Source organism: Thamnophis elegans, chromosome 2 (assembly GCF_009769535.1).
Source record: "Thamnophis elegans isolate rThaEle1 chromosome 2, rThaEle1.pri, whole genome shotgun sequence".
NCBI lineage: Eukaryota > Metazoa > Chordata > Lepidosauria > Squamata > Colubridae > Thamnophis > Thamnophis elegans.
Window position 1 is genome coordinate 171,478,198 of NC_045542.1, and position 14,105 is coordinate 171,492,302.

The following is a 14,105-nucleotide window of genomic DNA, read 5'->3' on the forward strand; positions in this document are numbered from 1 at the left end:
GAATTCATAGAACCCCAAGAGGCAGATGAAAGCAGTTTTCTCTTGATCATCTGGATGCATGGGAATCTGGTGGTAACCACTTCTCAGATCCAGCACACTAAACCACTTTGTCCCTGATAAGCAATGTCTTCAATCCAGGGGGTGGTATACTTCAGAGTTCCCCAAGCTTTCTGGGCTGGGGGCCCGTAGTTGGGAAAGAGGGGAAAGAGGGAATGGTTTTGTGGGAGGGATGGGTATGTGTACACCTGCATGTGTGCATGAGAGTACACGTTGCTTGCATAAGTGGGGCCAAGAGCGCTAGCAATGCTCAGGCGAATGAGGCCCCAAGAACCCTCAATGCTCTCATGAGTGGGTCGAGAGTGACTGCAATGCTTGTGTGAGTGAGGCCTCAAGTGCCCACGACGCTTGTGCGAGTGGGTCAAGAGTGCCTGTGCTCCTCATGCGAGGGAGGTCGAGAGTGCCTTTGACGCTTGGGCAAGTGAGGCCCCGAGCATTCATGATGCTTCCCTGAGTGAAGCCAAGAATGCCTGACAGTGGGGTTGTGCACACACATGCACATTAGCCAGCCCCTCATGGCTGACTGGGGAATAAGCCACCACCCAGTAGTGGACCATGGCACACAGGTTGGGTACCCCTCGTGTACTGATCCGGAATGGCCCTCTGATTGAGGGCACGATAACCTATGCACATTCTCAGACCACCCATTCTTCTTCTAGACTACTACTATGGGAGAGGCATAGAGGCTCCAAGATTCTCAGAGGACCCTGGTCCTCTTCAACTCCGCTAGATGCCCTCTGAGGTCATCTAAATGACTTAATGGAATCTTCCAAGACCTCACTCAGAATGGCTTATCTTCCTTAGATGGATTAGATGTTGAGTGCTCCTAGCACACTCCATGTCAAATTCATCCTTTGAGAACAGGTGTCGCCGCCTCTAAAGTTGGCCTCCAGGCCTCTCCAGCCACTATGGGGCAAACTGTGTGTTCTTCAGGCAGAGCCAATCTATTGAAACCTCACCCTCAAGTCTTTCCCCCTGTATCAGGCGGTACGACAGGGGTTGCCAGAGCCAAGGTGGCGCAGTGGTTAAATGCAGCACTGCAGGCTACTGCTAGATCAGCAGGTCAGCGGTTCAAATCTCACCGGCTCAGGGTTGACTCAGCCTTCCATCCTTCCGAGGTGGGTAAAATGAGGACCCAGATTGTTGGGGGCAATATGCTGACTCTCTGTAAACCGCTTAGAGAGGCCTGAAAGGCCTATGAAGCGGTATATAAGTCTACTGCTATTGCTATTGTCTCAACAATGTTTGGTCCTTCAACCTCACAGGGAAGTCAGGATCATTCTGGATTCCAACCAAGATGGACTTAAGACTGCTGCAAGGCCTTCATGGAGATCACCTCTGGGATTATCTCCACCTCAACATTCTCTCTTCTGGGATCTGGGAACTCATCCTGTAGTAAACAGAGGTAGAATCATGCACTGTGAATTGCCTTCGGCCGTGTTAAGCTTCTAATGGTTTCGGCAAGTGGGACCCTTCATGCTCTTTTGCTGCTTCGTTTGGGTGTCTGATACATCCCATTCCTCACCTGTTCCATCCAGGCTTTGTACTCTTCTTCCCCCTCTGGGATTGGTTGTATCCCCGAAAAAGCATGAAGTTTATTGTACCCAGACTCCGCCCAGTGGTTACCAGCCTGGGCAGACCATGTCCTTGCTGCCCTTATGGTAACCAAAGTAGGTGTCTCCTCTTGGGTAACAATGCCTTCGCTAAATGTGTGACCTGTGGGGTCAGGTGTAACACCCTTGCCCTGATGTCCTTAATCAATTGAAGGCTGTCACACACACCCCAAAGCACTCGGGGAGCCTTCTTTTCCACTCCAATAACATAAAAGAGTGGGAAGAGCCCCAGTTTGTCTTCATGTCTACTTCTGATCTGGGATGGGGTAGGATTCAGCCGGACTGGTAGCTCCGACAATCAGCTCAGGAGCGAACCGGTTCGCTCCGACAATCAGGAGAGCCCACTTGCCCGCCCCTGCACTTTACTTACCTACATCCTCTCAATTGATTTGCGCGGCAGAGCGGATTGCTGTGCCTCAGCTGTGTTACTCCCCAGAAGTAATGTGGAAGGTAAGTTTTGTTAAAACTGTGCATGTACGCAGAGCTCGTGCTAGGCGCAGGCGGAGCACATGCGTACAAAGCACGCAATCACTGAACCAGTTGTTAAACTGGTAGGATCTTACCAGTGGATCTGGGACATGGACCCTCACTGCCTGTAGAATTCACTCTTCTGGCCAAGTATCCCCAGAGATGTTGATTGCTACACTTGTCTCTATCTCACTATTCTGTTCCTCACACCACATAGTGATGGCGGTGGAGTCCATTGCTTTTTGCTCACTTGGCTCATGTCCCTGGATGGGATCACACACACATACCACATGGAGAAAGGCTAGAAGGAGATTCCGGACAACCCCACCCCCCTTTGTAGCACCACCCCTCAAAAGGCCGCAAAAGTCCCACTCCTTCTGTCCCTTTCTCCCAAGTAACTTATTGCTTTTATGCTCTCAGTCACTGATAGAATGTCCCAGGGTCTCTGGCTCTGATCGCTCACCCAGGCACTTCCACTTGCCCAGCTCAGTTCATCTCCACTGTCCTTCGGCATGTCAACTTGCCTCTGCTTCCTTCCGGTGTGTCTGGTGCACCCTTTGGTCACTGGCCCGTTTTCTCGCCTGGATCGGCTCTCCAGCCTCCTGGGGTGTCTGGTCACTGGATCACTCTCTCGCCTGGATTGGCTCTCCTCTGCAGCCTCCTGGGGTGTCTGGTCACTGGATCACTCTCTCGCATGGATCGGCTCTCCTCTGCAGCCTCCTGGGTTGTCTGGTCACTGGATCACTCTCTCGCATGGATCGGCTCTCCTCTGCAGCCTCCTGGAGTGTCTGGTCACTGGATCACTCTCTCGCATGGATTGGCTCTCCTCTGTAGCCTCCTAGTGCATCTGGTGACAATTATGGTTGCTGGCTCCTCTCACCCTTTCTCTCTGGGTTGGCTTCGCTTCTTCTCTCTTGTTCAGCTTTGTGCTCTCTCTCTGTCTCTCTCTCTGTCTCTCTCTCTCTCTCAACTTCATTCTTTTTTTAAATATATTTTTATTTTCAAAACAAACATACAAATCCTCCTTCTTTACATACTGTAGAAAGTGTATCAGTTGGTTACAAAAGGCTTTCGTGCATCTCTTCCACTGTCATCAAATATAATTCATATTAATTCTAATTTTTTAACTCGGATATTTATTACATTACCATCATCATACCTCCACTTTTATTTGACTATGATTATTTAAACATCCTTCATCATAAAATATACCAAGATTTAATACATAACCACATACTGGCATTTCATTTACTTAGTTATAAAATCCTCCATTAACATTAAATCCTCATATCCTATTCTAGCTAAACATCCATAATATTTAATACCAAAATTTTCTAATCCTTCTTTCCAAATCCCTGTTTACCATTTATATCCAATTCCCTCATATTGTACTCATAGCATGTATATAATTTATTATCATTATCCTTTCTTTATTTGACTATAACCTATATTATAACATTTCCCCCCTAATAATTAAAACTTAGCTGTGTCTAATTTTGTTCCTTTTATTGTTATTGTTATTAATAACCTTTATAGTACAAAAGTATTTCTAACCTTCCATTCACGGGTAATATTCAATATTCATATCCAATTATTGCTTATCATAACAGCTCAACATTGTATACATTACTATATATTACTATAATTATCATTTTTTATTTATACCTATTGTCACTAAATTTAACTAAGTTTAGCTAGTTTTAAATTATACTCTTCCATCTATCAACCTGTATCTCTCCAATAGCAAAACAATCTTATGTCTTCTGCCATTTGTGGATCCAGTCCTCCAAACATCCTCTTGATCAAATCTATATGGACTCCTCTTAGCAGCTCCTTGCTTGTAATATCTCTCATGTAATCTTGACACCCTCTTTTTGTTTCCTTGTTCAGCTTATATTTAATTATCAGCAGTAATATCAAATATTTTGCAAGTAGTATTTCATAGTCCATAAATTCTTTAATGTTTTCTTCTTCTTCTTCTTCTTCTATGTCCTGTCCTTTGAAATAAATTTTCTCTCCATTTAATTCCTCTTCCAATATTCCAGTCCTTCCTCCCTCAGAAATAAACCACCATGAATATCAACAGGCTCAGTCTCTTTATATTCGTCTTCCATTTCAGTTTTTTGAATTTCAATCTTCTTATTTTGTATTTGAAAAACATCCTGTTTTTTCATCATATTTTAGTATTATACATTTTATTTATTTCATTTTCATTTTCATTTTATACAATCACTTATATACTGTGCGTAACAAAAAACAAAAAAAAAGGAAAAAAATACTTCAATCCCCCATACACCCTTTCTTCTCCCCCTCCAACTTTCATTTCTCCCCTCCAGCATTCCCCTCTTCTACTTCCCTTCCCCCTCAGACATCTCCCCCTCCCTCCATCTCACCCTCCTTACATTCCCCTCTCGCTCCCTCTTTACTTCTCCCTCTTCTTTCCCTCTTCTCCTCACTTTGGTGTATCCCTACAATTAATCTATTCAGTTTATTTTTTAGAAAATAAAAGAGAAAAAGAAACAAAAAGGAAAACGAGCCGCAGTATACAAGTGAATTCTTATTGTTCTAAGAATTGAAACTGTAATTCCCCCCTCCCCCCTCCCCCCTATAATCCCCCCTCCCTAACCCCCTTACGGCTTCCCAGGTCCCATACCCGGTATAGTTCTTTAACAAGCACTTGAGTATAATAAAGCCAGCTAACTTTAAAGTTAAAAAAAATAAAAGAAAAACAAAAAAAAGGGAATAGTAAAAAATAGAAAAGAAAAAAACACACACACACACACAAAAAAAAAAGAAAAACAAGAAAGATCAATAAACCCACTACATTAACACAGCTTCCCATCATCTGTAAATCTTAAACAATGTAGCTCATTCCAAATTTCGGTTATTTTACTACTTGCAGGGTTTCAAACTGTATTAGAGCCAGGTAAGTTAATCAATTAGGATTCCCCAACTAAAAGTCTCATTGCTTTATCTATCTATTCAGACCTTTAATTTATCTCTTTTTTATCCGAATATCCAAACCTTTCTATAAAACCATTAAACTCAAGTACTTCTTTCATTTTTCATTTCCAACACCTCCCTTTCTATCCTTACCCACATCCACATGTAAATTTTTTTACCTTCCGCCCTGCCTTTATCCATATCCACATATATATTTTATCCGCGTCCATTGCTCCTCACATATTTACTCCACCTTCCTGGAGACTCTCTGACTAATCTTTCTTAACCTTATATTGAAATAGCAACTCATACAAACATCAGCTTGCATTCTAGCCCCAAGTAGTCTAGTTAAGCTTTCGCTACCCTTCCCTCTCCCACGCGCCTCCCAACTCCGTTCGTCCCAGACCACAACTCAAAAAGATCGCGATCTCCGCTCTCCTCGCCTAGGAAAATAATTCATGCGCAATTTGAGTTAGAGTTCAAACAAATCTTATATACAATATGTGTCCACAATCAGCAACGCTTCTTTCAGTCTCCATGTCTCATCATCGATATACAACTTTTCCATTTTATCCCAGGCAGAAATCATAAAGTTTTAAGAACATCGCTAAGTCTTTATTCTTTACTCTTCTGCCCTTCCGGAAGAGGAAAGCAACACCCTCCGCCTTGTAGCCACGTGTCTCGCTGCTTGTCTTCTCCTTCTCCTTGTCTCTCTCCAGGTCCGGATGAGTCAGGAAGTCCCGCCTTCAGGGTCTTGTAATAAAATTCTCGGGCTTCACAGACAGAATTAATGCGGTATTTTTGGTTGCCAAATGTAACTGTAATGCCAGCTGGGACTTCCCATTTGTATGGAATCTGAGAATTTCTGAGTTCTTCAGTTAAGAAAATGTAATCTCTCCTTGCTCTTAATATTTGAGATGGTATCTCTTTAAAAACAATCAAGTCCTGTCCATCAATTCTCAACCTCTTGTTGTAAAGCCTCTGCATTATCACATTTCTGGATTCCCTTGTGGTAAAGTATATAATTATGTCCCTCGGAAGCTGTCGCTGTTTTGCTACCCACGAATTCTGGCGGTAAATTTTTTGAATCTGCCAATCAAAGTTAAGTCCCGGACTTCCCACCGAGCGGCTAAGAGCCTCAAAGAAGATCTGTTTCAAATTCTCCTGTTCGTTTTCACGCAGTCCTCTAACTCTTATTGCGAAGGCAGTCTTATTATAATTTATCATGACAAGTTGTTTTTGAGCATTTTCAATTTCCTGTTGTAACGTTTGAATTTTGGATGTCAAATTAAAGTTAGTTTCTTCCAAAAGTTCCAATTTATCCTCCGTTTCAGCAATATAATCTGTCATGACTGTCATTACTCCGATCATATCCTCCTTTGCTTGAGCAATTTTAGCATCAAATTGATCATATAAATCCGATATCAGTTGATTAATTTCCTGTCTGAAATTATTAAGCGTTTTGAGAAGAAATTCTTGTGTTACCAAATCTCCAGTGGAGGACGTAGGAGGCAAGGGTAGCGGCTTCATAGCAGTTTTTTGAGATATGTTATTAAGGAAGCGCTTCTGCTTAGATTTGGGAGCCATTCCAGAATAAAAATAAAAGACAAGCAATCAAGCAAGCCAAGAATCAAAGTCTCTGCTCCCCTCAGTTAATCTTTTAACAGTTATACGGAGAAGCCTTCAGGAGAGTAGGGCTAACTAAGTACGTCACATCAAACACAAAAGCTATAAGATCGCCATCTTGTGACGCAGCTAGAAAAGGGAGCCTTTTGCAAAGTTGAAGCTGGTATTTTAGATAGTAATAGAAGAAATTCCTCAGGAATGGTCCCCGCCCGGATTAATTTTTAAATAGCTTAGCTTTGTCCTGGGGGGGGGGGGGCAATCTGCCTAGGGCTGCAAAAAAGGCAGCTGCGGAGAACTGGCTGGAGTAAAAGCTCAGCTAATGTTGAACCTCTTCTCCATTCACAGCAAAAAAAAAAGCTATGAATTACAAAGAGATCCTAACGACTGACCTTCTCCCTGCCCCTTTCTGCCAGAAAGGGGAGATATCTATAGATCTTATAAGATATACAGACCAGAACCCTGAGAGGAGCTTCGGTGAGCTCCCGACGGCGGCAGGCTCCTCCCCCCGAAGCCCATCATATTTTGTTGTTAAATGCACCAAATAATCTAATTTTCTCTCAATTCTTTCCTCTGTATCCAACAATCTCTACAGTGCTAATAATACTCCTCAGAGATTCAAAGACCCTGCGGACACCATGTCCATACGCAGTTATATTTTTTCTTAGAAGGTCAGGAAGATTAAAACACACACTCACAAGCTCTCTGTAAGCGAAAACAAACTTCAAAAGGACAGCTGTAAAATCTTATCAGATCTTAAGCCAAACAGCTAGGCAACAAAAGCTTGCAATGTCGTAGTCAAAACAATCAATCTGTAGTTTGCAGACAGTCACCAAGAAATGTTAGAAGAAGAAAGCTTAATCCATCCATTTGAAAAAGTTTTGCTTAGATTCAATTCATGTAAATAACATTTAAAAAGTAAGATAACCACTGTCCAGAACCATTACAGTCCGTTTTTCTTAAAACAATAAAAGTTTCTCACCAGCTGGAAACACTTTCTCTTTCCACATCGTTCCGTTCTTAGGCTGCCCTGACTTTGTCAGTCTTGACAAAAGACTGGAATTTTTATTACCAGCTCGAAGACTTTTCCTTGCTCTCTCGGAGATTTTGCGATATCCCCGAGATCAGCAAGATGTAATCTTCCTATTCACCATCTCTTTGGGATGATTTAGGTCCGTTGGGACCCACCCAACAATAAAAGTGTCGACTGCGATCTCAGAGCTTTGAGATCGCACGTCGTCTCGTCACGGCTTCGGTCCCGCCCTCTGATCAACTTCATTCTTGTTCTCCCTCTCTCTGGCCCCATCACCTCCCATACAGAACCACCAATCAGGGATCAGGAGGCAGGGTGGTGACAGGGCAAACTGACAAACACTTCCTCCCAGTGGTGGGATTCAATTTTTTTTTACTACCGGTTCTGTGGGCATGGCTTTGTGGGTGTGGTGTGGTTTTGTGGGCATGGCTTTGTGGGTGTGGCAGGGGAAGGTTACTTCAAAATCCCCATTCCCTTCCCACCCCATTAACCTGCTTTCCAGTTCTGTTCTCCTGTTCAGGGCAACAAAAGATCACTGGGAGGCGGCAGGGGAGGGGCCAGTCAATTTGCCGGTTCTCCAAACTCCTCAAAATTTCCGCTACTGGTTCTCCAGAACCTATCAGAACTGGCTGAATACCACCTCTGCTTCCTCCTCTCTACTTGCTATCCACACCTCCTCCTCCTCCTCCAATGTATTTTTGCCTACGTCTCCACTGTCTCTTTTCCCCTTCATGCTGCTTCCCCCCTTTCTTTACTCTTCTTCTTTTCCTTTGTTCTTCCTTTTCATGCCACACACCTCCTCTCTTTATAGCCCCCATTTCCTGAGCTGGCTCTTCTCCCCTAATTTCTGGCGGGTCTCTTCTCTGGTGATGATCTGCTGGACGTACCACTCCTGCATCCATCCTGAGCACCCTGGTCACTTGGTGCCGCCTCCCAAGATGGCCCCAGCCAGTTGCTGCTGATCCAATCGAGCCTCGGGGTGGCCACAAATAAGCCTCTCACCCTTTAGAGCCACATCCAGAGGCTCCTGCAGGCTGTCGTGCTCCACGTGGCACCGATAGCGGCCCCTCTCTTTGGGGTCGATCCGGATGCTGAGCCAGTAGTGGTAGGTCCCATCCGCGTTGGGGGCCACAGACCCACAGAAGGTCTCTTCCAGCCAGACTTCCCCATCCCTCGTCCAGGAGGCATCGATCTCCCTGGGGTAGAAGCCATGGATTTTGCAGACGTGCGTCTCCATCCCATCCTCAGACTCCATCCTGCTGCTCATTGTCACCACTGGGGTCTCTGCAAAAAAGGCACCCACAGAATTAACACTGAATTTCCACACCAGCTGACAGAATAAGTAAACTCGTCTTTGATTTGTGTCTTTTTCCAGGACTGCCTAGAAAATGTACACAATTTTAGCAAAGAAGAAAAACCCAGAGCTGCTTGAAATATTTGCCACCCCACCCCACTCAAGGCATCTCTTCACCTTTGGAACTGAAATATTACACAGTGGTACCCAGAGGTGGGATTGAAAAAAATTTGGGCAACTGGTTCTCTGCCCGGTTGCTGGGTGGGCATGGCCATGGGGTGTGTGGCCTACTCCGCCTCCTGCATCACAGCAGAGGGAATTTTCACCCTCCCCAGGTTCTGAAGGCTTTCCTCAAGCCTCAGGGAGGGCAAAAATGGCCTCCCCCCACCGGATCCGGAAGCTGGAAACCGAACCATTTGTGGACTTCCGGAACTTCTGGGAGGCTCGTTTTTCACCCTCCCAGGCTCTGGAGGCTTTCCTCAAGCCTCCAGGAGGGCGAAAATTGCCTCCCTGTGCTCCAAGAGCTAGCGCTGTCTGAGGACGTCTCCGTGGTCATGTGGTCGGCATGACTAAACACCGAAGGCGCACGGAACGCTGTTAACCTTCCCACCAAAGGTGGTTCCTATTTTTCTACTTGCATTTTTTAAATTTACATGGTTTCAAACTGCTAGGTTGGCAGAAGCTGGGACAAGTAACAGGAGCTCACTCCGTTACATGGCGCTAGGGATTCGAACTGCCGACCTTTCTGGTTGACAAGCTCAGTGTTTTAGCCACTGAGCCACCGCCTCCCTTCAACAATGGACCTACGAGCTATATATTACTTAGAGCAGTGGTCTAACAACCCAGTAACAGACAGCTGTTACTGGGTTGACAAAATCAGAAACGAGGAGGTGATAAGCCGCCTGGGAAAGCCAAGGGAAATAATCAAAACCATTAAAAAGCCAAAGTTAGAATATTTTGGACATGTGGTGCGACACCTGGAAAAATACGGCATACTTCACTAAATCCACCCGGGAAAGACTGAAGACAAACGAGGTCCAGGCAGAAGAAAAACATCATGGCTACAAAATCTAGGGGACTTTTTCGTGCAGCTGTTGATAAAAATAGGATCGCCAACATGATTGCCAACGTCTGATGGCGGATACAGCGTAATAATAATAATAATAATAATAATAATAATAATAATAATAATAGGAGGAGGAGGAGGAGGAGGAGGTCCCCAACCTTTCTGGCATGGCAGCCCAGTGGGAGGGGGAGAGGGAATACTTCTGTGTGAGTGGCAGGCATGTGCCTAGCTCCATTTGCAAGAGCAATGGATGTTCAAGTCCACCGTTTGTGCAAATGGAGCTTCGCCCGTGAGCACAAGTGCTAGCCGCCTGCGCAATTGGGGCTCCACACACAAGTCCGAGCGTCCGCTGCTCACACAACTGGAGCTGCGTGTTGCATGCTCGCCCACCACTCCCGCGACCCAGTTCCAAACAGGGCCACAGCTCAGTAGAAGGCTGTGGCCCGGATGTTGGGACTACCCTTGGCCAGTTGAGAGTCATGTGGACTTCAACTCCCAGAATTCCCCAACCAGCAACGCTGGGAGTTGAAGTCCAGACATCTTCAGATTGCCATGGTTACGAAACAGTAGCTTAGGACCTCATCTCATGCAATATAAATCCAGCACTGTATTTCTCCTCCCCCCTCAGGGGACGCACCTGTCCTCAGCAGCGTCTCCTGCCCGTAGGACAGGTAGTTTTCCAGCCACTTAATGCACTCCTCCTCCAGGTACTCCTTATTCCTCTGGGACCACTGCACATTAGCATCCCAACTCCTCTGGGTGATCTTGGCCTGGGGGACGGGAGCCACCCAGGTGAGGGTCTCCTTGTCGAAGCTGATGAAGGTCCTCCCGTCGTAGCCATACTGCATAAACCCTCTTTTGCTCTCGTCTCGCTGGAGTGCACAGCCATACATCAGCTGCCATGTGTGAAACCCTGAAGAAAAAACAAATCGCAGAAAGGGGTGAGGAGGAGCCCCGAGGGTCCCCCTCCGCAGAAACCCCCACAAAAGAGGCTCACCTCCCTTTCATCCCACCAAAGGTAACTGCAGCAGGAAGTTAAGCTACTCCACTGCTTAATGGTTATTGATACTCAAGACTTTCCATCCCCTGAAATCGGATTTGTTGTTGTTAGTTGCGAAGTCGTGTCCGACTCATCGCGACCCCATGGGCAACGCTCCTCCAGGCCTTCCTATCCTCTACCATCCTCCGGAGTCCATTTAAGCTCGTGCAACCAGGACTGCAGACCAGCATCTCCCTTTCTTTATTGGGTGGGGGGCTTCCCTCATTCTTCCCCCCCACAATACCCCACATGCCTCCAATAGGCAAGAGATTAAAAAGAGGAGGAACGCTATTCACTTCCTTCTTCTAATGCCATGATGCCAAAGTGACACGCAGAGTCATGTTGCCTGGCACACATTGCCCATCCCTCTTCCAGGTTTCTGGCACGCATGGCCTTTGTGCATGCAACAGTGCTGGAAACCCAAAAGCTGAACTTCCAGTTTCCAGCGTGCACATGTGACCAGCCAGCTGATCATCACACATGCATGCATACATGCCAGAAACTGGAATTCATTTCTTGACGTGTGCATGCCCCCTAAGCAGCTCCTCATCCGGGTTGCAGTTCTGACGGGCGTGTGTGCATGCTCCCTTTTCAGCACTCAGTGCCAAATGCATGCCCTGTTCTAATGCATGGTGGGCACCTATGCCCTCTTTATGACCTGTGGACTTCAATGAGCCAGCCAGATTTCTGGGAGTTGAAGTCCACAAGTTGTAAAGGTGCCACAGTTGTCCGTCCCCCCCCCCCTCCCGGTTCTAATCCAATTGGTTGAAGGAGAAAAACCTTGAGAATGATGAATACAGGTCTTACAGATGGATTATTTCTTCATACACCATCTATCAACCGCCACACCCCAGAGGCCACAGGGGTCAATTCTGCTTTCGCTCACCTCCATTCTGCTTGTAGCGGTTTTGAACTTGCCTCAGATCCTCTTGCAACACCTGCTGGGTTTTATTCAAGATAAAGCTTCCCTCCTTCCAATAGTTGGCATCCTCCTTCTCCACCTGCCTCATCCAGTCAACCCTTGGCACCTTCTTCTTATTCTGGCTGTCATAGTGAGTGATGATCTGGTCATCCAGATAGCCCACCGTGATGAACTGGGACAGCCCCTCACCAGGTTCGGATACCAACATGTACTTATAGAGCAGAGTGTGCTTGCAAGAGCCTAACAGAGAAGGAGGGAAGATGAAAAAACAGGGGATCTTCAGTTCTGGGCATTCTGTCAGGCCTACCCCCCGTCAGCCCTCTCAGGAAAAACAAAACTTTTGGGTTGAATCAATAGCAATAGCAATAGCAGTTAGACTTATATACCGCTTCATAGGGCTTTCAGCCCTCTCTAAGTGGTTTACAGAGTCAGCATATCACCCCCACAGTCTGGGTCCTCATTTCACCCACCTCGGAAGGATGGAAGGCTGAGTCAACCTTGAGCCGGTGAGATTAGAACCGCTGAACTGCAGATAGCAGTCAGCTGAAGTGGCCTGCAATACTGCACCCTAACCATTGCGCCACCTCGGACTTTTACTGAGATAAAGTGGCTGCAGTAAAGTCAGGCGGAATCTGAAGTTCCCACGCAAAGCAAAAGCAATTATTTCAGTTTCCCAATCCCAACAACACCCCCCACCATCAGCCAATATGCTGCTGAGAAGATGTTTTGAGAAGGCTGATAAGGGTTCACACTCAGGGGGGCGACAACCTTGGAACCTGACAAAAACCTGCTGGGAAGGAGTCCTCTGTCTCCAAAGACTGTCCCCTTCCCTAATTCCCAGGCACACAGCAGAAGTGGAAAAATCCCAAGCATACCCCCTCCCCCTCCCAGCACAATGGCAGGACACCAGAATCCAATGGTGGACCTGACCCATTCCTCCAATCTTCACCCAGTGCCCTTCAAACCAGAGGGCCATCATCTCCGTGCTTCGAATGCGGCTGGTTGGAAAGAAAGATTCTGTTTATGGATGAACAACTTGTGGTTCTGGGACAGCTGACCAAATGGTTGAATGAATGGATGACTCTTTTTAGGTTTCTGTGACTTTGAAGTGCTGTTCTGAACTGTTCTGGGGATTGTGCAATGAAGAGGTTTGTCTCTTTTCCTAAATGGTGGTGGGTTAATCTTATTATGTCCTAAAACGTCATGTCCTGTCCTTCTTAATCCCATCACCCTGGGGCTGAAAATGTTTGGTTTATCAATAGATTGGTCCAGGTTTCTTAATGGGCACAAATACCCATTTCTAAAGACTTCTTGCATTTGTTGGTGGCTGTTTTACTATGCAGGAAGCTCCATTTCTCCCGTTGGAAGAAATGTCCTTCTGGGTTCACTCCAAAGACACCGGAGACAAGGAGGCTGCTTGGAGAGATGGACAGGACCACACAGCTGGAGGTCCTGAACAGAAAAGGGGGGGGTCACATGCTTCCAGATGTTGGGTGAAGAAGAAGAGAGAGAAAAGAAGGGGCTTGCTGGGTTTTTTATACTCTCTGTTCAGCCCCATCTCTCTGTTTCCTGTTCCTGTGTAAGAAATGTATTCTGATTGGTTGTCAGACTCCCATGGGGCCATGTAGGGACAACTCTCTAGGCTGTGTTTTGACTGCAAGATTGGTTGAGTTCCCAGGTGCCATGTGGTGAGTTTCTGTAGAAGGTTAATCCCATCTTTGTTATGTAGAGTAAAGTAGCTCAGGGCCCCTAAAGGCCCGTTGAGAAAGGACGTTGGTCTTACCTGAACGTCTATTTTCTGATGGGAGGAGGGAATGGTCACACGTGGGTTTTATCACAGCCTGATTGGTCCAAGACTGAGAGGAAATCTATAAATACCGGTGCCTGTCCATTGCTAGCCCAGATTCTCGAACATGAACGGTACAACTGAAAAACAAGAAACAACAACACAACAACCCCGGGAAACACCCCCCGGGCCCTCCCCTTGGCCCCAACAGACAGAACTCAGGGCGGGTTGTGACCATTCCCTCCTCCCATCAGAAAATAG

General features: G+C 46.2%; 2 protein-coding genes across 6 annotated transcripts in view; both read right to left on the reverse strand.

Annotated features, from left to right (window-relative positions):
• LOC116503386 (H-2 class I histocompatibility antigen, Q9 alpha chain-like) overlaps positions 1 to 14,105 on the reverse strand; it is a 504,076-nt gene that overhangs the window by 476,487 nt on the left and 13,484 nt on the right. For all 5 annotated transcript variants that reach the window (XM_032209772.1, XM_032209773.1, XM_032209774.1 and 2 more), the window contains exons 2-4: positions 12,023 to 12,298; positions 10,735 to 11,010; positions 8,740 to 9,021 (exon numbers count right to left, since the gene is read on the reverse strand). In XM_032209772.1, the coding sequence (XP_032065663.1) occupies positions 8,740 to 9,021; positions 10,735 to 11,010; positions 12,023 to 12,298 (834 nt within the window). The remainder of the gene's footprint in view (positions 1 to 8,739; positions 9,022 to 10,734; positions 11,011 to 12,022; positions 12,299 to 14,105) is intronic.
• The window catches only part of LOC116503420 (major histocompatibility complex class I-related gene protein-like), a 465,627-nt gene that overhangs the window by 405,736 nt on the left and 45,786 nt on the right, over positions 1 to 14,105 (reverse strand). The gene's annotated exons all lie outside the window — the stretch shown is intronic.